The 25,551-nt window shown below is 32.8% G+C and overlaps 2 protein-coding genes across 2 annotated transcripts; both read right to left on the bottom strand.

The window, feature by feature from the left end:
• Window positions 1-163: 163 nt before the first annotated feature.
• LOC141652456 (vacuolar protein sorting-associated protein 51 homolog) lies at window positions 164-10,216 on the bottom strand. The gene is made up of 20 exons (XM_074459925.1): window positions 9,813-10,216; window positions 8,269-8,408; window positions 7,906-7,960; window positions 7,690-7,797; window positions 6,860-6,958; window positions 6,671-6,748; window positions 5,797-5,874; window positions 5,532-5,681; window positions 4,783-4,883; window positions 4,604-4,671; window positions 3,927-4,000; window positions 3,726-3,792; window positions 3,206-3,324; window positions 2,830-3,096; window positions 2,633-2,749; window positions 2,180-2,251; window positions 2,033-2,083; window positions 1,407-1,640; window positions 1,153-1,329; window positions 164-604 (listed from the first exon to the last, which is right to left on the bottom strand). Exons 1-20 carry the CDS (start codon window positions 9,993-9,995, stop codon window positions 485-487), a joined length of 2,358 nt encoding a protein of 785 aa, XP_074316026.1. The 5' UTR covers window positions 9,996-10,216; the 3' UTR covers window positions 164-484.
• Window positions 10,217-21,419: 11,203 nt separating this feature from the next.
• Window positions 21,420-24,112, bottom strand: LOC141651961 (sphinganine C4-monooxygenase 1-like). Its single transcript, XM_074459647.1, has 2 exons — window positions 23,754-24,112; window positions 21,420-22,095 (listed from the first exon to the last, which is right to left on the bottom strand). Exons 1-2 carry the CDS (start codon window positions 23,982-23,984, stop codon window positions 21,529-21,531), a joined length of 798 nt encoding a protein of 265 aa, XP_074315748.1. The 5' UTR covers window positions 23,985-24,112; the 3' UTR covers window positions 21,420-21,528.
• Window positions 24,113-25,551: the final 1,439 nt, after the last annotated feature.

Below are 25,551 nucleotides of genomic sequence, written 5' to 3'. Positions count from 1 at the left end.
GGTATCCGTCTTATTAATAAGACGGATACCATATTCTCTCACAAAATACCCATTTAGGGTGAGTGGAGAGCACATGGGAGGTCCCACCTTTGTCCCCTCTACCCATTTTCTCTCACACAACAACCCGTCTTAAAATCCAACCCGTTTTAAGCAAGACTTACTCAAGGAACTAATACAGTGACAAACTCTATAAATTTGTCTTGAAAAAGCAGTTACCACGTTTACAACAGTCCAGAAGATCAAAATGAGAATCAGGGGAATTTAAAGAGGAAATGAGTTGAAATTCAGATCCAAGTGTACAACCACCATCACGACGCCTCCATGTATGGGCTACATGAGCCACTCATCACCTGTTCGTTTAGGCCGCACGAACCATCCAGGACCTCATCGTGTAGCTCACATGAACGACCCTGGAAACCACGTCTACTGTGCAGGAGCCAATATGGCCTTGTGTTGGTTGCACGCACACCCCCAAGAGTAATTCTTATGAACTGGGGGAAGATTGTTCCTTGGTTTTTTCCAACTTGGCTTGAACAAGCCTGTCTAAAACAGGGGATTCTAATGGGATTGGATCCAGACAGCGCTCCGCGGCAGCGACAATAACCTGAAACATTTACAGAGCATAATTTAGACAAAGTATCAAAACGACAAAATATTGACATATATACAGACACACAAATGCCCATAATAAGAACTTTCTTGATGCTACAGCAACTCAAAGATAAAGACATGCTCACTTCAGATTTCAGAATGTCGAAGTAAAAAAAAGAAGGTTGAGGTCATTTGAAACATGGGAGTGTGTCAAAAAATGATTTTAGAGTGTTGATGTGACTCATGGGATATTGAACGGTTCTCAAGGGTGGCAAAAGTTCAGTATTCTAGCAATAACTGAGCAAGGAAATTTGATACAATGAAACGAATTGGACAAAGGAATAATTGCAGTCACATTTATCTCAGTATTTGGTTCGAACTTCATCAATAGTAGGGAGTTTTGGAGGTCCCGAGGATTTTGGTCTTGTTTTTCTTTCCCAAGTTGTGGCTTCCTATTTGCTTTTCTTTTTTCTTGTAAACTATACCGTATGCAGTTTTCTCTGTGCATAGTTTTGTGGCTCTCATGCCTGAATAAAAATCGAAGAAAAAAAGATTTCTTACCTCATCCAGCAAAAAGTCTACAGCAGCTTCATCTTCAACTTTATCCTTCACTGAATTTCTCAAGAACTGCACATCTAACTGAATCTGCTGAAATCCGCTTCGGTTAAAAGTCTGCAGTCTAACGAACTCTTGCAGACTTTTCAAGCAAAGTTTCACAATTGTAGTTAAGACGGAGTCCTGAAATTTGATTTACCCAAATATTAGCTGCTAAGTAGCAACAGCTTGACAAAAGCATACAAAGTTCCAGACAATACCTGTGTGGAATCAACTTTGGTGAATATCTCCATCTTTTGATTAAATAATTTAGCCAGATGGGTCTCAAGGAGTTGACTTCTTGCTTTCTGGGTGTTTGACCGAGTTAACAACCTATCATCACGCAATGGATTGCTACGTGAAGATGCAGTGCTGCCATTGCTATCGGCACGACGATGTTTACGGCTAGTGCCTTGTGGTAAAATCTGCTTCACTTCAGACAGTGCTCCTTCCAGCTACAGGACAAATCACCATGAAATTGAGTAGAGTTTGGTAGATTATTTAACCAAAGATGACCCCAAAAAAGCTACTCCGCATATGAGATTGGGTCTTACATGGGGGGCCAAGCCATTAACCTCATAATTAAATGAGGAATTGATGCTGATTAGGTTGGCCTCACATATGAAAACGTCTCATACAATACTCACTGAAAAACGACTACTTCCAGCCAAGGACCAGCTACTCGTAGACACAATGTTGAGTTGGTAGACCATTAGAGAAATACTAGTGAAACTCTTTCTTATAGAATAGACGTAAACAAGTCTGTTTTGCCTTCTCTTGGAAGATGTGATGTAACATATATGGGGTTCAGGTGACAAAATTGAGAAGACCAAACGAGAAAGCAAACCTCTTGAAAGAACAAATCAACAAACATATGAACTTCTCTGGGCTCCTTGTGCTGCAAAAACCACCAGTTATATTAATTACAGATTTACATACCATAATTATAGAATCTGTAATAAAGACTGAGACTAACTACTAAAACAGTACTAACCTTGACCCAGTTAGGAGTCGTAAACCGCTTTTTGAGGAGAACAGATACTCTTTCTGTCTTCATTTTTATATACTGGAAACAGAGGGGGAAAAGAATAAATTGGAACCAGTATGTCTTTCGAAATAAGGAAATTAGGAATTACATTGAGATGATATAGAGAGCGCGGCTGTGCGTAAGCAAAAAGGTACAGAATTAATAATGATATACAAATGCATTCGCTGCTATTTCGCGTTAAGAAAAAAAAAAGGTTTAGAACTTCTGAGAATAGCTCTTCCAGTCTCACACTTGCTAAAAGAACATCTGGCAGGCAATGAACGTAGCAGCTAGTAGGAACTAGAAAGCAACACTAGAAATATAGTAATCCTAGAATTCCAAGCCTAGGGATCATCCGTTTGCTCATATGTAACTACTATGTAAGTGAAATCGGAAAGTTACAATAAGAGAAACTCTTACAAGGTGCAGAAACTTTTCACCAGCTGACCGAAATATTCTGCATATTTCTGCAGGAACAAATGCAGGTCCAGAATCACTACCTCTAGCACCGCCATCAGAAAATGAAGTAGCAATTTCCTGAAAACGAGTAGAGATTTATCCACCATACTCCATAGTTATACAAGCCTAAGAAGAATCAAGTAATCAAGTAATCTTACCTCAGTTATTCTTGGAATCGCATTTTGTTCGATAAAGACAGAGAGCTGAGACAAAACAAGAACAAGGCCAGCAACAGTTTTGTCTCCTTGTGTACTGTCAGGGAAAGCAAGTTGTTGACTAGCTGAATCAGTTTTCCCAGATATAATCAGGAACTGATTATGAAGTGTTCTGAAGAAGTCTTGAAATCCTTCTTGAACCCAAACAATAACCAAATCTTTCAGTCTGACCAACAGTGCCAGGTTGTCGTCTAGGAGTTGGCGGAACTCCTGTTAGAAGAAACAGAATAGATTACAAACACAGTAAATGAAAAAGCAAAAGGAGAGATCACTTTTTTCCTTCTGAACTACCATGAAAATGCAAGAAATTCTGCAATACCAGCAAGACGCCCATGCTCCCTTGAATCATTGCCTTCTTGCTGGCCTCTAATACAGCCTGCAAAGGATGATCTTCTTTCATTACTTCCTTTTGGCCACTTTGAACTTTGATCAGTGAATCTGCGCAAGTAAAAAAAATTGCATCTCACTTTCACATACAGCATGATTTAGTTGCTACCTTCCAAGTTCCAAGTAAGCAGTTTTATTTTTCTGATTGCTATATTACAAGCATAAAGTATTGAAATCTATCATTGAAAAAATAGTAATTTTACAGCAATTGAAGTAACAAAAAAAAACCCATAGGAACTACAAAGAGGGTTTCAGAAATCCTTTTTCAGGAGGTTTATATAGTGTATCTATCAGTCTCTGATAATCAGTTTATATGTTATTGATGCTACCAGCTCTTTGAAGACCAGCTTCTCACACTCTCAAACATCAATCCAGACCATAATTAGACCAATGGAAATAAGTAAATGGTTCAAACTAATTCTCCTCCCAGAGGTAACCAAAACATAAATTACCAGCGATATCTTGCAAGAGATGAGAGAAGGCGCTAGCAATGTACTGTTTGACAGCATGATTGGTCGCCTGATTATTAGAAATAAGTAACATTTAGCAGAAGATCCTTTACAATTAACATGATAAAAATATAATGGCATTGGATCTCAAAAATTAAAATGGCAGATGCTTTATTGTAAAAGTAAGGAGGTCAATGGGAAAACCTCCAAACAAACATCAGCAACACGTGCTTCAGGTAGCACTTCATCCATCAGAAGCACATCTTCCCATATAAGCCCTGAATAAGCAAACATATTGATTTATATCCGTAAAGCATATACAAGTAACAAGCCTATGTTCACAAGCTTAACAAAAGGTGAACTGGGAAAATGAAAAACAAACAACACTTCCCTTCACTAAGAAAAACAAATTACAAGCTTTATCTGCAGGTCAGACTTTAATGAGCTCAAGTACAGTTCATTGCAGCCACTACAGGGGGTCCCAATTTAAACACAACTTTAATAATGAACATTGAACTAAATAAAATACACACATTCTGGCATAGCCCATAGGCTACCACTTTGCCCAAATAAAGCATTTTTTTCCCAAAAAAACACTTCTAGAGCTCCTTGTTAGAGAGGCGGTGAACGATTCAGAAGATTAGAATCATGCCCGAATAGGTCAGGCATAAAAACACAATGGGTGCAGTGACCTACGGTCCTATTGCTATTAAGACCAGGATTCAGAACAGAAGTGTCAAGGAAAGAGAAATTACAGGTCCTTAGTTCAGTGTATCCATGAATAATAAAAAAAAGTAGAATTAGCCATCAAAGTAATAAACAACCAAATATATTGAAGTGACAGGTCGATTTCAAGTATCATTTGGGAGAAGAAGACTCACTTAGCTTGTGTAACAAATCTGCTGAGCTAATATGAATCCTTATTCGCTTTTGAATGGTTTCAAAGTGCCTGAAGCAACAGATCTCAGTAATCACACATCAGATAGCAGGGTAAAACACTAAGCTTCATGTGCATTATAAAAATATATTAGCTGTCAAGGTAACTCAGGCTTTATATTACCTTGTAACGAGATCATGTGAGATTTTAATTAATCGCTGTTCTGAATCAGGAAAGATCACTCGATAAGCACGGACAGCCTCCACATACTCACGAGTTGAGAGCTGATAAAACAATGGTTAACTAAGTTAAAGGCATGCATACACAACTACCAGTCAATAATTTAGGAAACGGACAATATCAGAGGAGATGAAATGAGAAGTAAAATGGCCAAAAAAGAAATGTTGGCAATCGAAATTTCTAGGACAATAAATACTACATACGAATATCATCTCTAACTAGCCAAAAGAAAGGAATTCCAAAGTGCATACAAAACTCCACCAAACGTTCAGTTGAATAGCAGATTCTGATATCAAAATCTTGAACAACAAACAACATGGTTTATTGTTCTAGGCTTTATTGGAGGATTTGAATTTCGGAGACTTTGTCCGAACAAATTCCAGAGTATTGCAGTTTATAGGCTATATCATTGATAAGATACAAAAGCAGTTTGGCACAACTCCATATGTAACTGGAGTTTCCTTGTAGGTCTAACTATAGGGTGTTCTCTTTGGGCCAAGCCTCTAGATTGGAAGTCAAAAAAAAACAAAATGCATCCTTGATGTAATTTATCATGGGTCACTCAGTAACAATCTATGTGTGTCATTAACACACGGGTTAGGCTACATACATCCAAACCCCCTCCATACTCTGCCATAAGTGGGAACGCTTGAGGCATTGTAGTAATGTTATTGTTGTTTACTACAGCTTACCTCATGAGCAGCAGGAATTTGATCTGGTGATTCTTGCTTTCCAAACTCATCTGATTTGGCTAGATTAGAAGCTTTCTCATCGAAATCAAGTTGTAAATCTCCAAGGGACTGCTCCAACTTCTCAAATAGTTGTTCTTTCAGGTTATCTACCTGTAGAATATGAGCAAACGGTCAATGATATTGCGCAATAATACACATTCCTAAATTTTGCAAACACATGCAGCTAAACAATAACCAGATGTAACAGAAAAAATGAAGAACACACCGGGAAATCCAACTGCTGCAAAAGCATAACAGCCTCAGCCCTGGTTTGAATGGACTCCACATCTGAGAAAAGCTTTCCCTGAGAACAAAAGAAAAGGAGCATGAACACTGAAACGAATACCTTATCATCACATACTCCGTGGCTAACAAAGTATGGAGTCGTGATATCAGATCTCAGTTTAAGACATGATATTCGAGATTAGTTGTCGACTTGTTGCAGCATGATATCGGTCATTACATGAAGTCAGCCTATACTTGATAATTCGGTTGCAATGCAGTGCTGCTCCCTAGATTTTGTACTATACCTATCAGACGATTGGTTCCTCCCTCATTCTACGGTTCTACCCATCCCTTTCTTTCTTTCCTTATCTTTTCTTTTCAGCTTTGGGGGATCTTAGGATATGGCAAACTAGGAAAACACGTTGGACCCAAAACCCACTCGAAGCAAGCCAACCATAGAAAAGTTCAAATATGAGTCAGACTAAAGCTCAATGTACAACCACAGCATATCATATACTACGTGAAGTAGTTTATATCATTTCACCGACTGATCTATAACAACAATATCTGCAACAGGAATTTAATTTCATGTAAATTATTAAGTGTGCATCTTTAATAAGAGGTTCTACATTTCGGTCTGCCGTTCTACAGTTCATATTCTTCACAAAATGCAAATCCTCAAAACAATAGCATACAATACCCTGGAATATAACCTCATGATGTATAATTTTTTCAGTTCAGGCACTCCACTCCCATCACCAATGCAGCATTCCATAGAAAAAATCAACATTTATCCAATCCGTGGGGACTACCTAACTCGCTATCGATGTTTCACTAAATAAGCTCACTCCAGAAGACACAGCACGTTAAATTACCTGAAGTTTCTCAATTATAATCCCCACTGCCTCTTCAGAAGCTTTCTTGCAATCTTGGAATGATGAATCTCCATATGCCTAATGAAAACAAAATTAAATCATCCCGACCAACATTTTCACTGGTAGGCAACAGTAAAGAGTCGGGGTTTAGAAAACACTGAACATAAGCAATGAGAAACGAGAGCAAACCTTGAATATGGGCATGGCTCCAGTATAAAACTTGACAGCATCTGCATAAGCTTCTGATTTTATGCACTTTGCAAGCCTTTCCGGTAAATCATAAATGAACTGTTCTATTCAAAAAATGAATAAAACTCAGCAAATTGTTTCAGTTTAGAAACCAAAGTCGATTCTGCAATCTTCTAAAATAACAGCAGAGTTAAAATGTGAAAACTAGAATACGTAACTATGGAACCATGGGATATGATGATGTACATTCATGAACTCTGAACAACTAATAATCCTACAGCCTACCAAAAGACATATACTAGGTTCCATAGAAATAATATCGGAACCTGTATAGTTACAGTAATGGCATACAACTTTGAAACAACAACAATTATACCAAAATACCCCAATGAAGGGCTTAAGCAAATTGCAGGGTAAGAGGAGGAGAGGGGGGGAGGGGGGGGAAGCGGACATGTTAACCTTCCTCTATGTTAGCAAAACAAAGAGACTGTTTTTAGATGATCCATTGAAAATTCCGTCGAGACTTGCATCGAAGGACTAGTACTTTGCAATACAATAACCGCAACCAGTTTATTGAGTTATTTTACTTTATTCCATCATAATCCAGAACCAAAGAATAACGATTCTCTGGTTCCATCGAAGACCTTGAGGATATGGCATACAACTTCGAAAATGAAAGAAAATGTCACTTTTTACCAAAGAGGAGTAGCATTAACAGAAGACCTTAACATAAAATTATCAACAGCAAACTAACTTGTGTAGATCCTATCCACGGTCGGGTTCATAACATCCAATTGATGCTAATATAAATAAATCGTCTACAAAAATACCTGGACTTTGCGTAGAAGATTTCGAGTACGATGCATTTTTTCTATATGCTCTCTTTTCTCAAAAAGTGATGTATTGACCCCGTCACTCCTAGACTGGACAGACAGAATCTGCAAGGTGTCCCAGGTTGGAAAAGATTCATAAACGAAATGTTCATTACTGGAAATATAAAAGAGCAGCAAAGTTCTATTTGAAGGTTAGCAAAACCATCTAACGACCTTGTCAAGTAGTTGTTCCATATTTGCTTCCATGCCCACGATATTGTTATTCATCCTACAACATTAGGAAGGAAAAATATCATGCCAAGCACGAAATAGCTATCATACAGAAGATCCGATCATGCAACCACAGCATAATTAAACAAATCTTTAGTTCACTATGCTAGCCTTTACACATAAGCATCCAGGCATTCATCCATACAAGCTCTAGCTAATAAACTTGAAGAAAAAGATGCAGAGAAATGGAGAAATGAGAATGTACAATTTTTTTTGGCATTAACAGAACATAAAGAACAACCAGAAACCTGCCTTATTACATCTAAAGTTCTGAATGATACTAATGTAAATGGATGCATTACTTGCCTCTTGATTGTATCTGTGGCACTAATAAACTTATTGTAATTCTCATACACTAGCATTTGCAAGTCCGTGTCAAGATTCTTTATCTCAGCTGCCATTTCAACATGCCGTTGCAGTAACGTCTCCATGTTGGACTTTTGTACCTGTAAAGGTATTAAAAACAATCAAGAAGTATAAATTAGCGCATCAGGATAAGATATATAACTGATGATAAAAATTGAAAGGGTCATTTAGGCATTCAGCTACTAGCCCACAAAGAATGATAGATCATCTACTAGAAACTAGTCAAATAAAGACATGTTCCATAAGGGCAACCAACAACAAATAATAACCAAACAGCGGTGGCAGTGGGACAGCGCCTTTGCAATAAGTGGCCTAAGGCGGGTCACATAACAAAAATCATGTAAATGATCTAGGATCTAACCAATACATGATCAAAGACTTTGATGGCAATTACATCAAACAAATATAAACAAATACAACTTCGAAGCATCACATATCATGTGGGCTAAAACTCTTGCAAAATAACATCTATTGCTTATGCCACAGGAAAACCGCCCTACATCAAGTTTCTAGGCTATCTATCCATGGTTCATTGTCATTCTTTCTCTCTATTCATTTGTATCCTAATGCAGACTTAAGTATTCCCTTTTTTTAAAAAGTAATATAGGATATACATGAAAGGACGTCAATAGGATGACACCCACGTACACAAAAACACCAAATATGAAGCCCACACACAAATGGAGTATGGAGAGGGAGAAGATTAAGCCCTCAAGCTATCAAGAGTAATATTATAGATAAAGGGAACCATTTTTAAGTTTCTGAGAGAATGGTGCACTTGACTCCGGCTACATAAAAAGAACCATTTGTAAGGTAGAATAGGGAATCCTCAAATTCTACAAGGTTGAGTATCCCAGCGTACATAGCCAGAGACACAAGACGTAAATGTGATCACCCGCAAACCAAGAACCTACATTATTCACATGTCTCCCACGATTCCTACACCGATAAATTCATCACTGAAAAAGCACTATACCACATGATCAATCGCCTTGTAAGTGGATCCATCATAATATTCCAACAATTCCTTAGGTACATTACCACCTATTCCATTTAAATTCAAACTAATTCACCTATCTCACCCCACAAGTTTAAACCCCAACCAAAACAGAACCACTATATCCGCCTACATCTCGAATGTATTCTCAATTCGCCACCAACGTGTCCGTCTTCTAACTCATTAAACCCTCCCATTCCTTCATCTTATATTCAAAATGCAATCTTACTATAACAATATTTCACAAAAATCGCAAGCACGGTTCACAAAATGAGCCAATTCTCACTAAAAACAGCATTGTTACGACGAAATTAGCTAAAATCAATCAAAATCACCAGCGTACACTAGTTAAATCGAATAAATCATAAGTAATTAACCGAAAACTCTTACCAAAACAAATACATTAGCTCTAAATTAACTAAACAAGCTACGATCAAAATAATTAATTACAAAATTCGGCGAAAAAAAAAAGAGAAAGAGAAAGTACCAGAAGATTCATGTAGTGATCAGCATCAAAAGAAGGAGAATTGATAGTATCCAAAGTAGCATATTTCGATGAAACGACGCCGTAATTACTTGAATTAGTGTGATCCGTCGAGTAAAAGCTCGATAATAGATCTCTCATTCTCTTTGCCTTATCATCTAACGGTACTTCTTCCGTTGCCGCCATTTTTATCAATTTGATTTAGTTCAAGCTTTTTAATTGCTTCAAATTTGTTGATTAACTTGTTAGATATTGAAATCCAGAAATTGTGAAGAATTAATGGCGTGATTTGAGGAAGAACTGAGAGTTTGATTTTGTTGAAAGGGTGGGAGAGATGTTTGTTGTTGTTTGTGATACGGTGTCGTTTTGGCAATGATTGTGTGATTTAGATTGCTTTTTGTTGAGTTTGGGCTTGTTGTGGTAAGAGAACATGTTTTGGTGTTTGGAAATTGATGATTAATTGACTTGGAAGCCCAAAAAATTGCCAATATAAGACCGTATTGCGGTCAGACGAGCCTAAACATATATACTCTTTACATATTTATTTTAGTTGTTTTGTATTTTATTTTGATAATTTGATATGTTAACTGTTATGATGATAATTGTAATCGGATATTAATTTTTTGGAACTATTTATGGTGGTAGAAATTTTTTTGGTATTATTTGTAATCTATAAGAAAAAAATATAGTCATTTGAAATCTTATTTGATTTATCGTCATGCGTGTAATAAAAATATCAAATTTTTATAATTTTTTATAATGTATAACTACATTTATTCACGTTGCACAAAGTGGCTCGACAAATGTGATAAAATCAGTGTAACTTTTGGTGTGCATATGAAAGATATAATATAATATAATAATATATAATATATAATGATCAAAACGATACAAACCTCACAATCCTACCTAGTATAAAAAAAATTCATGGCTATATTATTTAAACTTTCAAAACGTTTAATGTAAGAAATGGGCGGGGTATTTGACTTTGAAGATATGGAGTAATATTTTTACAAACTTCACAAACCTACCTAGGATCAAAAACTGTGCCATTTTCTTAAACGTAGCAATTTCCAGCAAATTTTGACAATAATGTAAGCAACAATTAAATATTTTACTATAAGACCACCTCACACGAAAGTTATGTAAAACAGATAACTTAAAACACGTATATAACGTTTATTATGACCAATTAGATAATAACACGTATATAATTGAGACAAAAAATATTAGGAAGTTTTCCAAAGATGTTTATTATAACCAATTAGACTATAGCTGAATTCTACAAAACTACAAAGCATTACTAGTTAGGGCCATCATTTTATTTACGGGTTACAAATCCAATTTATGAGTAGCAGCCCTCAATAACTTCATCAACTAGCTTTGCTAACATATGCAATTAAAGTTGTTTATTGTCATCTCTTATAGCTGCTTTGCTTAGTTTCTTTGAAGTCTGAGCTACAGCTGTCGTTTGGTCTTAACCCTTAGTTGCATGTTTTATAGTTTGATTCCAGGTAATTATTTAACTAATGATTTTCTTATATGTTTGTTTCAGGCTAGATACCATATGTGTTGATTCAAGCAATAGTTTATGGTGTAATAGTTTATGTAATGATAGAATTTGAATGGAGCATTGTGAAATTCTTGTGGTAAATATACTTCATGTCGTCACCTTTCTGTACCTTCACCTACTATGGGATGATATTGTGACAGTCATACCAAAACATCACATTGCCAACATTGTTGCTTCTGCTTTTTAGGTCTTGTGTAACATCTTCTTCGGTTTCATCATCCCTATAACAGTGTGTCTCTTCTCTATTCTTTAGCCTCTAACACTTTTGGGTAAGATGATCCTACGATTGGATGAGGTGAGTATTTAAGATTTTAGGGTTACGTTTTGTCCTTCCAAAAGGTTAAAAACTCGCCCCTAACTTTGAATAACTAATGAGTAATGACCCTCATTTTACCCGATATTTTCGCCTTTGATGTAGGCATGATATTAAATTTTGGTTTGAGACTTGATCTCTGAATTGGTCGCCGCTATATTAGTGTTGTACAAGAAACCAATATAGCCTCAAATTGCAATTGCTATAAAGTTTAAACTTTAAACCTTTATAACTTAATCATGAACATCGTCACATCCCAGATTAATTTAATACCTTATACACGAGTATGTGCGATTATTTTTATGGTAGTGCTTATATTTCTCAGTGCATCTTTGTTCTTAATTGCTTTTAATAGAGAATACCGATATGGTGAAGATGGTATTACCGGACGTCCCCTCTAGCATGGACATTATATGGGCTGGTCACATCACAATTTGGAGATTTGACAAGTAAGTTATCGGATCAAAACAGACAAACAGTTGAAAAATACCTAGAGAATTACTTCGGTTTCAAGCATGACTTGTTGGGTGTAGTAGCTGTTGTAATTGTTGATTTTACTGTCTTATTTGTGCTTACTTTCACCCTATCCATTAAGGTTTTCAACTATCGAAAACGATGATGGTCGTCTATAGAGTAAAGTATATACTAAGGACCTAAAGTATTGAGAAATGTAGCTTTAAGGATCTAAAGTATTTAAAGAAGCAAATAAGGACCTATAAAAAGGTTGGCTGTTAGTTTTTAAACGGTAGTGAAAATAGACTAATTTGCCCTTGATTTATTATTTCCCCTATGATACTATACTACAGAGTACTATAGATCCTTAAGTTTATCACAAACTTATTTATTACTCCTAGGAACATAAAGGAGAAACTTGTTTATTTCTAAAACTTTCATTGCCTAAATTATTCTCCCTTTCTTTTCATCAAAATTTCACGTTTACTTCTCCAAATTTGCATGTTGTACGCCTGTACTACAAAATTGTTACGTATGAAAGCATGATCTAATTATTCTCATTTTCTGTTGTTTCATTGATGTTGATAGATATAATTTTAATCTTTAAACTCATGTCTATATTTTAGCTAAGAACTTCAGTTTTCCTAATATGTGACTTTTTAATAACTTATGTAATTAAAAATCAGAAAGTATTAATCAATTTGTGTTTTTTTTCTTTTAACTAGCAATTCCTGATAACTATACTTTCTTTTCACTTGTTAACATTACCGTTTAATATGAGTCGAATTAGCCAAATCGGGTTGGATTAATTTTTTTCCGACCCTATATATGTTGGACCAAATCTGAGCCGATTCCAAGCTTAGTAGAGCTCAAATCGAAAGCTCGTTTACACTCGTTTTATTTTTTTATAATTTCATAAGTAACCTTGGCTTTTTACAATTGTTTGTGTTCTCAATAACATGTTATTTTAGCTTTTATGATAATATATTTATTATATTTTGTAAAAATTTATATTTCTATTTTTCTTAAAACATATTTATTTATTAATTTGATATAAAACTTGGAGAAAATAACGATTTAACCGAGCTCGAGCTTAATCCGAGCCGATTCCATGTTTTATTTTTTTAAGTTCGGGAAATTACGAGCCGATTCCAAGCGCAAGCGCAAGCTCAAGTTTGTGAGCTTATTCTAAACTCACTCGAGCTCGAGTTTAAATGGACTTGGTAACACCCGCACTTCAACGAATACTCATGACTTATGAGTATTGAGGAAAGACAAGCTTTATTTATCGCATGATCAAGAATACACCAGAAGCCGAGAGCAACGTTCCATTATACTAACAATAACTACCACTACTCATGTCAGCCAAAATAATTTTTAAGTCTTTTAGTACATTTCTCAATGCTTTTCCACAAACAATAAAAAAGGTTAACGGACACTTAACGGAAAGTACAACCCAGGTCCTTAATGATTAACTTTTATAGTTCAGGTCCTTAAAGCTACATTTCTCAATACTTTAGGTCCTTACTGTATACTTTACTCGTCGTCTATATAAGTGTACATAAACTATCTGCAGATTTTGCAAAATTTATAGAGTAATATTACTTCTTTTGGTTATATTTCCTCTTGTAATACAACGTATAATGTTTTACAGCGTAATCAATGAAAAAATTCCTAACGAGATGTGTCCAAGATAGTTAGTTATCTTAAAACACAACCATGTTCGTATAAAAAAAAAGTGAAACGTTTTTGCTAAGATACTAATAATAATATTTATAAGTTATTAATAAATTTAATAAAAAAGAAACAAAATACTCCCTCCTAGTCGCTCATTTCTTCCCTCTTTCCTTTTTTGGAAAGATTTGTGTGGTCTGAATTCATTTGCATGTGGGGTAGAGTGTTTTGTGTGGTCTAAAATCAATTGCTTATTTCTTGTGCAAAATGGAAGAGGAAGAAATGCGCGACTAGGAGGGAGTATGAATTACGAGAAAAAAAATAATTACACTAGTTCTTGTTAAGTTACTAATAATAAAATTAACAATAATCGTGATAAAATACTAAAAAATTGTGGCAAAATTATAATAAATTGTAGAAAATGTAAATATATTGTGGTAATATATAACAATAAACTGTGAAAAAACTTGCAATAAATGCAGGGACGAACCCAGAATTTTTCGTATGGTGTAGCAATATTATTATATTAACGCACCAAAGAATTTTTTTCAGTGGGCGGATCCATAGTATATATTTTGTTAGCTACCACATATATATCTAGTTGTCAAAGTATAAATTGAATATTTTTAAATAAAAACAAATAAAAATCTTCGTTAAAATTTAGCCAAAAATTTGAGTAGCAGATGTATGTTGCTTTAAAATAAATGAAGTGAATTGTTATTTGTAGCCAATAACTTTGATGTTATTATGATAGTTTTCCCAAATCCGACATCTTATGATATTTAAGATTTAAGATTCATCATAACTTGTTCAAGCTAAAGTATAATAAATATAAATCTTATTTAGTACGGAGTAATTCACAAAATAGCGTCAATAGAAAATACTTCATAGTATTTAATGTAAATCTACTCCCTCCGTTTCAATCACTTTTTTATCTTAAATTAAAATATTTTTTTCACAAATAATAGAAAACGTAAAGAAATGAATATACGGAGGGAATACAATTTATTATATATCTTCTATGTTAAGTGTATTTATTATTATTACCACACAAATACTCAATATATAGCCTCTATTATTTGTCTTTGTACTCCGTATTTAATAATATGGGAATTGTTAGAACTTGGAAAAATTAGAAAGACGATTAAAACAAGTAATTCATACTAGTAACCAACCAACAACTAATACTTAAATATTGAGTATTTAATGGTAGAGAATGCACCGTGTATTGGGAATAAGGTATTGGAAAATGGAAAATGCATTAAAGTAACAAAAAACTAATCAGCCAAAGGCAATTAATGGTGTAGCAAAGAAGGAATTTTCAAGGGAATTTTTTTGGTTTTGGTGTAACATCTGCTACACCTTGATTATACGTGGGCTCGCCCCTAAATAAATGTATATACACACCATCACAGACTTTTTCATGATTGAAATGTTTGCTGCAAAATAATTTGTACAAAGTATGTGAATGAAACTATTAGTCTAACGTGAAAGCTCTTGAAACACTTGTTGTTGGAGCTGTTCTAGAAAGCGAGGTATCTCTGGTGATATTGTATAAATCTATTACAATGGATAATAAATGTTACGAGATATCATTTAAAGAGAAATTAGAACATGCGAATACTATTGAATCAAATAAGTACTCATTGTTTACAAACATATAACTAATAATTGTTTGTAAAATATATTTTTCCCTGATTTCTGTTTCAGATGGAGAAATCCAAATTAGAAAAAAAGAAAAAACATGTTGACATGTTGCGCAAGACGTGGTAAAACGTGATTATGAAATCAGAGTGGTAAAAGAAAAACTGAAAACAACTCTACATAAGATAAATAATTATCATGGCTTTAAATTATGCAAAAACATTCTCATTCACAGTAATTGAAAAAATAGAGGCAACATTTCATAATTAAACCCACCATTCACTTTGCTTATCTCACATTTTCCTCTTTTTATTTTTATTTTTATTTTTTATATGTAAATTGCACCTAATATGACATCAAAGAAAGAATGATGGGTGAACTACAAAACATTGCAGGATCTTTTTCAGATTTCGTAAAATTATAGAAACCTCCATCTTGTACGAGGTTTAAGTTCAGATGGTTGAGATCTATAATGAGAAAGTCCGTGAATGATTTATTTGTGTCAGGTCTAAAAAAAAAGATATCTTTCACGCATTTATCTATTTTGTCCATGTTTTAGATTTAAAAAATAAAAAATATTATTATACGCTTTTCATATTTAAGAGTTTTTCTTTAACTTATACATCCTTGTGATTCGGAGCACTACATATCCAATGACTTGGTTATACCAGATGCAAGTATGCATCATGTTAAATAACGTAATATATTGTTATAAATGAAGCTAACGCGGATAGAATTGTACAGGTTTTAATATGCAAGAATTTGAATAAAATAAAAATATATCTACCATTTGAAAATTTAGATAGTTTCGAAACTCGACATAAATATAAATGTAGTATTAGATAATTATATCGCCTAGACAAAAATATGTTCATGTAAATACGATCCGTCACTTATATTTGGTTTTTTAATATTTGTTTGCATTTATTTTGAAGTCGATACTTCATATTTTTTATATCTACTGTATAGTCTTTCTCATTCACTATAATGTTCTCTCTTTCCCAAAACGGATTATTCAAGTAATGTTTCTCTTTTTTTGGTAACTTTTACTCTTATTTTATTCATCTTTCTCTCCTATCACAAAACCTCACGCAACTTTTTACTTTTATTTTAGGGTTATTTAATGACAATACTTCAAACTATTAAGCTACTTCTCAAAATACTTTGAACTTTAATTTAACTACCAATAAACCAACTATTACATCCCTCCACTATTATTAGAATTTGCTCTTTATTAACCTGTAATAGCAGGTAAAAGTGCCCCACCTTTCTCATTAGAGATGATCTTCATCTCCTTCCTCTTACCTATACTAAAAAAATCCGTCAAAAACCAGAAAACCCCACTTCAAATTACTCTAAATTCAATTAAAAAACAAAACCATCCTTTTGCAGTAAGGACATTTGCCAATAGTTTAATTAATCTCATCAAATTGGAACCACACAAATCCTGACCTGTGTCTTTGATTATTGAGATTTAAGAGTACAAGGTAAGGCTGATGAATCAAGTAAGACTCATGGCTTAATTGTATGGAATAAATGTTGGTCTGTCAACAAATCTTTAGGAAAAATCCACAAAAACCCAGAAAACAAAGTGGGGCTGATGAATAAATGGAAATGGGTTTTGAAAAAGAATACGAGAAAACTAATGAAATTAAAGATGGAATTCATGGGAGTCGCCAATCAATATCAGATTTGTCGAACCCACCACCAGTCCACCATCTATTTTTCCGTCAACAATACGAATCCTCAACAGCCGCGGAAGTATCAGATCCACCTCCACTCCAGCCTCATGGTCTCTACCAGTGCGCCGGCGTCAACGACTATCATATTTCACTGCCTTGGACCGCCACTACTCCACCAGTAGTTGGGCAACTGTGATTGTGAGTGGGTGTGGTTGTGGTGGTGCAATGGTGAGTGTGATTGTGATTGTTAGGGTAATAACTTAGATTGACCAAGAAAAACAAAATAATGGAGGTTAGTTAACCGGTAAAATAGGTAGCCGGTTATACAGATTGTTATGAGAAGAGGGGATAATAGTACGTTTTATTGTGAGTTAAAATGTAGTTCAGATTAATATGAGAAGACGACCAATAGTTTAGAGTATCCTTGTTAAATAATCCTTTATTTTATTACTTTCCTTAATGTTTTGCCCCATAATTCTTTATTTAACTCATAATTATTTATCCATCTCTTCTATCACCAAACCCCACCCAACCCTTTCCTCATTTTTTTACAATTTTCCTAAAGTATTGTGCATATATGATATGAGAACATTATAATGAATGAGAGAGAGTACTAAAATTAGAAATATCCGGAAAATAATGAAATCAAGAAGATTGTGTCATGGATAGAGAGGAAATGAAAAGAAGAGAAGAGAAATTATAGTGGAGCCCACCTACTAAAAATTATAAGGACCAATCATATCCCTCTAAAAAACTTGACTTTTATACTTAAAGGATAACTTTATCATGATGCACCGTTACAAGCCAGATTTAATACCATATACAAAAGTATGCGCGATTATTTTTAAGGTGGTGCTTATGTTTCTCACCGCATCTTTATTTTTCATTGCTTTTAGTAGAGAATACCGATATGGTGGAGATGATATTACTGGACATCCCCCTAGCATGAACATTATAAGGGCTAGTCACATCACAATTTGGAGATTTTACGATTAAGCTATCAGATCAAAATGGGCAAACAGTTGAAGAATACCTAGAAGATTAATTCGGTTTCAAGCATGATTTGTTGGGTGTAGTATGTAGCTGCTGTAATTGCTGTCTTATTTTTGCTTACTTTCGCCTTATTCATTAAGGTTTTCAACTATAAAAAACGATGATAATGTATATGCGTATACAAGTGTCACGGGTGTATGGGCAAACTGTCATTTAAACCTGTCATCAGACGAGGTTTTGTAAAAACGGAAAGCTATTTTTTATTGGGTTTTTTCCCTCTTATACCCCTGGACTTTTCACTTTTCTAAGTTGTACCCTCACGTATCACAAATTACTAATTGTACCCCTAAACTCAATTAGTTGTTCCCAACCGTGCCCAATCTACCCTATTTCGTTAAATGTGAGCGTTAAGGGCCAACATGGCACGCATGAGATTTCCAACATGGCTTTCCTTTCTTCCTCTAAACTTTTCCCTCCATTTTTATTTTTATTTTTATTTTTTTCCTCCATAACTTCTCCATTACTTACTTCCCTTATATAATACATTCATCCTTCAATCTTTATTTCATTAATCTTCCAATATTCTTCACCCTCCTTTTTTTGTACCTTATTCTTTTTTATTTAGCTCACCATTTTAATTATGCGGTCTTCTTCATCTGTATTTGGTTGCCACTGCATCTTTTGTAAACGTTGCCTTATTTATTACCAGTTAGTCACTGTCAAAATGGTTAATAAAAAACCCAGAGATGTAGCAAATTACCCCCATAACTTATGAACTATATGCAAATCAGCCCCCTTAAGCTTTACCTGTAGTAAATTAGCCCCATTACCTTTCAAAAATGTGCAATTAAGTACAAATCAAGTTTTTTTTACCATTTTTTAACTAAAACCTACAGTATTATTTTCTATTATAAAAACTATTATAAATATATTTCTTAAATAATTAAATATAATATTTATATATTCAATAAAAAATGCGAACCAATTTTAGCATAAACTAAAATTTGGTCATGTAACTTTTCAATGTAAAATCATTAACAATTCTCATATTAGGAACATTTTTCACCAAAAAAAATAAAAAAAATATTTGAACATGTATGCATTAAATCAAATCGAAAAAATTATGCAATATTATATATTATGGAATCTAACTTGAATTATTTATAACCTACTTATTATATTTTTGTATGTTAAATAATTAACATCCTATACATCTAATAAACTATAAAGTTTAATAAGATTGTATATATTTTAAATTTAATATATAATTTTATGATGATAATAATTAATACCATAAGTGTGCATGTTTATACTAATTAATTATTTTATTTTAAGGAAATTGACCATCTTCTAGTCTTCTATAAATATTTAGGAAAATTACCAAGCATCTTAATTAATTATTTTATTTTTAGGAAATTGACCATATTAATTAATTATTTTATTTTAAGGAAATTGACCATGTTTTGGTCTCTTACAAATGTTTAGGAAAATTGCCAAACTTCTATATAATTTAATTATAACCCAAACTATATGATATTTGCATTGAGAATTTGAGATCCCTTAATCGGGTTCATCACACAGTGCTAGTGATTTAGAACTATATAATATAATTAATTTGTATAACTTTCTTTAATTACATTGAAGTCCCTTGGTTTCTGAATTTAATATATAGTATTGATTGATTGATTGATGTATAATTCTATGATAATACTAATTAATTATATAAGTGGGGCATGCTAATTTTAAGGAAAATCACTATATTCTTGGGTTTTCTAAATTTAATTACTTTAATTTAATGTAATTTCCATAAATATTCTTCATCAAAACATCTTTATATTATACTTTTAACCAAAACTATATAATATTTACATTGATGTCCCTTTTCAGGTCCATCACACGGTGCTATTGATTTAAAACTATATAGTATAATTAATTTGTATAAATTTCTTTAATTACATTGAAATCCCTTGGTTTCTGGAATTAATATATAATATTGATTGATTGATTGATGAGGGTAATTGGCTATATTTCTCATAAACAACCTACTCTATATTTTTCTAATGTTCTAACCATTTCATTTATCTATTTACCTTTTTTTATTGCATGAGAAAAAGTTTAATCAAATGGTTGAGCCAAAAGAGGGAGTATTACTTTTTTTAGCCTAACTATATTGTATAAAATATTTTAAAACTCCTACTATCTTAATTGATTTTAAAACTCCTACTATCTTTTTTATTATTAAAACGATCTGTTCAAAACTCGTTGGGTTGTTACATAAGAAGTTATGGATGAGCAAAATATGGCCTAAATAATCAAAATCAACAAATTACACCAATTATGCAAACCTCACATCAAAGCAAGCCATTTCAATCAAGCAAGCCATATTTACATCAAATCCATAAGACAAAACAACTAAATAACTTATAATTAAGTTCAAACTTCTCTAAGTTGTGAAAGTAATAACAACTAATTAATGATCATAATGATATAATAAATCTTGTTTAATGAAAAATTAATGAAATTTTTGGTCCTTAAGAACAAGTTTGGCTTCAAAGCCACCACCATCCCTCTTTTTACGAGAATAAGGCATATGAGTTCCCATAACTTTATCCCACATCACAAAAAAGATTGATATAAATGCTTAATATATTTAATGTGACAGATTATCCGTCATATAAACAGTGACTTGTACAGCGTGCCTCGACAAGTGTGTGATAAAATCAATGTAACTTATGGTGTGAATGTGAAGGGATATAATATAATATAATATAATATAATATAATATAATTATCATAACGATACAAATTTCACAATCCTAACTAGGATAGAAAAACCTTCATGGTTATATTATTTAAACTTTCAAAATGTTTAATCTAATAAGTGAACATGTATTTGACTTTGAAAGTAGGGAGTAATATTTTTATAAACTTCACAATCTTACCTAGGATCAAAAACTGTACCATTTCTTAAACATAAAAATTTTCAGCAAATTTTGAACAATAATGTAAGCAACAGTTAAATATTCAACCATAAGACTGCCTTACACAAAAATGATGTAAAACGGATAACTTAAAACACATATATAATGTTTATTATGACCAATTAGATAATAACTTAATTATTAAAAAGAGTTGTTTCAAAAACGCATTGGGTTCAGAAGTTATGGATGAGAAATGTGGCCTACATAATCAAAACCAACAAACTACACTTATTATGCAAAGCTCGTATCAAAGCAAGCCATTTCAATCAAGCAAACCATATTTACATCAAATCCATAAGACAAAACAACTTTATAACATATAAATAATTTCAAACTTCTCTAAATTGTGGAAGTAATAACAACTAATTAATGATCATAATGATATAATAAATCTTATTTAATGAAAATTAATGAATCTTTTGGTCCTTAAAAACGGGCCTAGCTTCAAAACCACCACCATTCCTCTTTTCAAGAGAATAAGGCATATGAGTTCCCATAACTTTATCCCACATCACAAAAAATGGTTGTGAGAAATTAAATTTATTCCCATATAATTGATGGTGAACATCATGGTACGCCGAATTATTGTTGAAGAAAACATGCAATATATTTCCGGGAAGCCATAATCCGCTATGATCATCCATTGCTTTGATGGTGGTAAATGAGAAAAACAACATTGAAGTTCTCGGTGTCATGCCGGAAATCCAATGTGCCAATGCACCTCCGATGATGTCTAGTAAACCTTCAAAAGGGTGGTTGTAAAATGCACCATATGCGTATGGTACGAAGAGCTTATGATGTACTGAATGTACATTTTGGTATAAGAATTTGTTGTGATGTAGGTAACGGTGGACAAAGTATTGGCATGTGTCTAGGACGATCATTGCTACAATGAATTGAAGAATGATTGTGACGATTTTAGTTTGATCTTGATTTCCTTTCGTGGCTTCGATTCTTGATTTGTCTTGTGTTCCCTGAATAAAAAAATATGTTATGTTGGGGCGATAATTCATAAAGCATACTTCATATTAAATAGCAGCTTAACAAGAAATTTCAAATTCGATAATACTTGTATATAATAGGTTATGATTTTATTATATGGATGATATAGAGTAGTATTGTGTTTCCATATAATTATACTAGGAGAAATTATTTTATTAGACGTTTGTATAATACAACAATCACAATATAATGATAAATGATAAATATTCTCTAAAATTGCTTGAGCACGATGATACTAAAACTTATTACCACTCCTGATTGAACCTTTTCCACATGTCTGTAGTACAAATTACTCCCTATTAGCATATACAATCTAATTAAAAGGGTATTTGAAGTATTCAGTCAATATAAAATGGTAAAAAATGGCTAGTAGTTAAAACTCGGGGCTTTGCACCTCATTCGTACCAAAAAAAAAAAAACTAATCTATAAGTTTTTGTCCTTTGTATTTTTCAAAACAACTAATTTTCCTTTAGAATGACATATCTGTTTTAAAGTTAAAACGAGTCAAATATGTTAAATAAAATAAAAGTGAAATATCTGAGAAATAACAACATATATATTTATTCTTTTTAGACAAGTAGAATAAAGAGAATTATATTCCGTCTTAAATGAGAATTAAATTTTCCAATGCATGTCATGTTCCATATCATCCTTAGTATGTACCAAAAAGTAATTTTAGAGGATGGACATATGAGGGGAATAGGGGATAATAGAATTAATTAATTAAGTTTCCAATACAAAGACACTTGAATTTTTTATATAATGTTCAGGAAGCATTCTAACCAGTTGTATGCACGTTATCTCTAATCAATCTAAATAGTTAGTAACCAGTTGTATGCACGTTATCCAGCAATTAGGAGCCGCGACGGTCAAATAATCTAAGTAGTTAGTAATCAAGTCAAAATTCAACATGGAAAATTTGACTTTGTTTTCATTTCGATCTACGTAAGAGTTTCAAAATTTCGGACCAAAGATCAGCTGCAGCCTGCATGATGATACGGTGACAACTACACTTATAATATATTCTCCTAGGAAACTGGAGATATACCTAGGTTGTATGCACTTTATCTCTAATCAATCTAACGATCATTTCCGTTTTAAGTTTAAAATAGGATAAATACTAACTTATATTGACATTTTGCCTTTTGTCGTCACAACTTACTATTTGATTCGTTCCATTTTTAAGAGTGATATTTCGTCTTAAACAACATTTTTGTGTTTATTTGAACACAAAAACGTTGTTTATTATAAGGAATTAAGGATCCCTAGTTCTTAGGTCACACGTACATGACTCTCATCATTGTCCTATTAGCTGCATGCATGTGCGTAACCCCTTGCCGGGTTTTCTGTTCTTATCAAAGTCCAACAATAGAAACGTCCCATAATTTTATATATAAATATGAATAGATGATGTGTCAAAAGATAAAAACGGTAAAATAATAACAGTAGAGACAAAGCGGCCTCGTTGAGTATTGTTTGGTTAATTAGTTGTTCAATTGGAAAGCAATGGCTATAAGTAAAGGATTGTTATTGTTGTCGATTGTGGATACCCGAGTTAGACCAAAATAGTAACGTAGCTGAGACATAAATGATAAATATAGCTACGTAAAAATGAAACGAAACACGTACCTTGTAGACGGCAATGGCGATAAAAGCTTGCATGATTTGTTGAAGTAAAACCATCTTAATAACACTAGACTTGGGAACCAAGTTTCTCTCATCTTCTTCTTTCTTAGGATGTAATCGATATTTGTGTATAGGTTCTAACAAGAGATGGAGACCAGCATAAAGCCAATATACAAGTATAGGTACTATTGTAGCAAGAATCTCATCCGGAATATTATACTTTATTATGAACATTTTTATTTCTTCCTATTAATTTCTTGTGTATAACTGTATAAGTAATAAAAATGTGAATATAATATTACTCAAAATGCTTAATTAACAAATAAAAGAAAGTGTATTATTTAGGTTCTAAAGGGAATAGATGTTTTGTGTTTAGTTGTGGGATGGATGCATGATTGAAAGTGTCCCCCTTTTAAAGGGGCTTGAAGGTGATAAATTTTGTTGTTATGTTGCTTAAAACTATTTCTTTAATTTTTTTAATCCAATTAGTCATTATCAAAAGTCAAAACGATTTAATAAAAAAAAAATTATTCAACAACATTCTACTCCCACCTTCTCATTTATTCGTTTATCATTTTTTTTATTACTGTATATAAGGAGAATTTTAATCAAATGTAAATAAATGGTTGAAGCAAAGGGAACATTAACCTTTTTTTTTAAAAAAAACTTATATATACATTACATTATAAAATAATTTAAAACTCCTACTATCTTAATAATAATATATGTTACACTTCCTACAAACAATCAATTTTGGGAATAAAAACACAACTTTAAGTGAAAAATGTTGCTTATGAGCGATCTTCATCTTTGCACAGCTTTAAAAACTATTTTAGTAGAAGGTGTAAGCTATTTTGTGATTAATACTTCGTAGTATATGACAAATGATGACTTTTACTCTTCCCAAAATCAAATTTGGTAAGTTGTTTGAAATGTATACTCTAAGACAGAAGTTGGAAGAAAATTTATATGATAATTTTTGAAAAATGTGTGGAAAAGTATTTTTTTTTTTTTTTTTTTGTCAATTAGTCGTTCATCCATTTAAGATGTTTCAATTCACGTTGATATTTGCATGGTTAACTCAACAATGAAATAGTATTTGAGTTGATCAAAGTTTCTTATATATATATATATATATATTAAGTTTCACCACATTATCGTACACTTAACCAATAAGAATAAAAAAGCTAACATTCGTTTTCGTAATAAACACATAGAATAAAAATAAAAACTTTTAAATGTCTAGATTGTAACAAAGTGTGATATATATACCCGGTATATATACGTATTTCTTATTTGAGTTTACCATCGATAAACATTAAAAATAGCTAATGTATTTTCGTTTACACAAATAAGTAAATGGAATTTCATTTTTTCTAGTCAATACTCCAAATGATTACGGATGATATTTAGAATATTATTTTGTTTACCATTATAAAAGTCAAAGGATGATTTGAGAAGAAAACTGCCTAAATAAAATCAAAAGAAGAATGTCACTACGACACTACATTACTTATAATGATAAAAAGTTCCTCAATTTAGTGGACAAAATGGCAAACAGAAGCAGTAAAAAAAACATGGAAGTCAAGACTGAAGTGGCATTAGAAATTAAAAATCCATTTATTTGACTTCTGATTGCTTCAAAGTAGTCATTCTTATGCACAAAATTGACCACGCGGTTTATAATAAGAGCAGTCAAATGTCAAAGTCGTCTTGTAGAGGAAAGTCTACGAATGTTGGCCCGTTAAATGACATTAACATATGTCACTCTCTAGTCTCTATAATCTATTTCATCCCGGAT

This window comes from Silene latifolia, chromosome 4 (genome assembly GCF_048544455.1).
Source record: "Silene latifolia isolate original U9 population chromosome 4, ASM4854445v1, whole genome shotgun sequence".
Lineage (NCBI taxonomy): Eukaryota > Viridiplantae > Streptophyta > Magnoliopsida > Caryophyllales > Caryophyllaceae > Silene > Silene latifolia.
The sequence above is the reverse complement of the archived record's forward strand: the minus strand, read 5'-3'. Positions and strand labels throughout refer to the sequence as shown.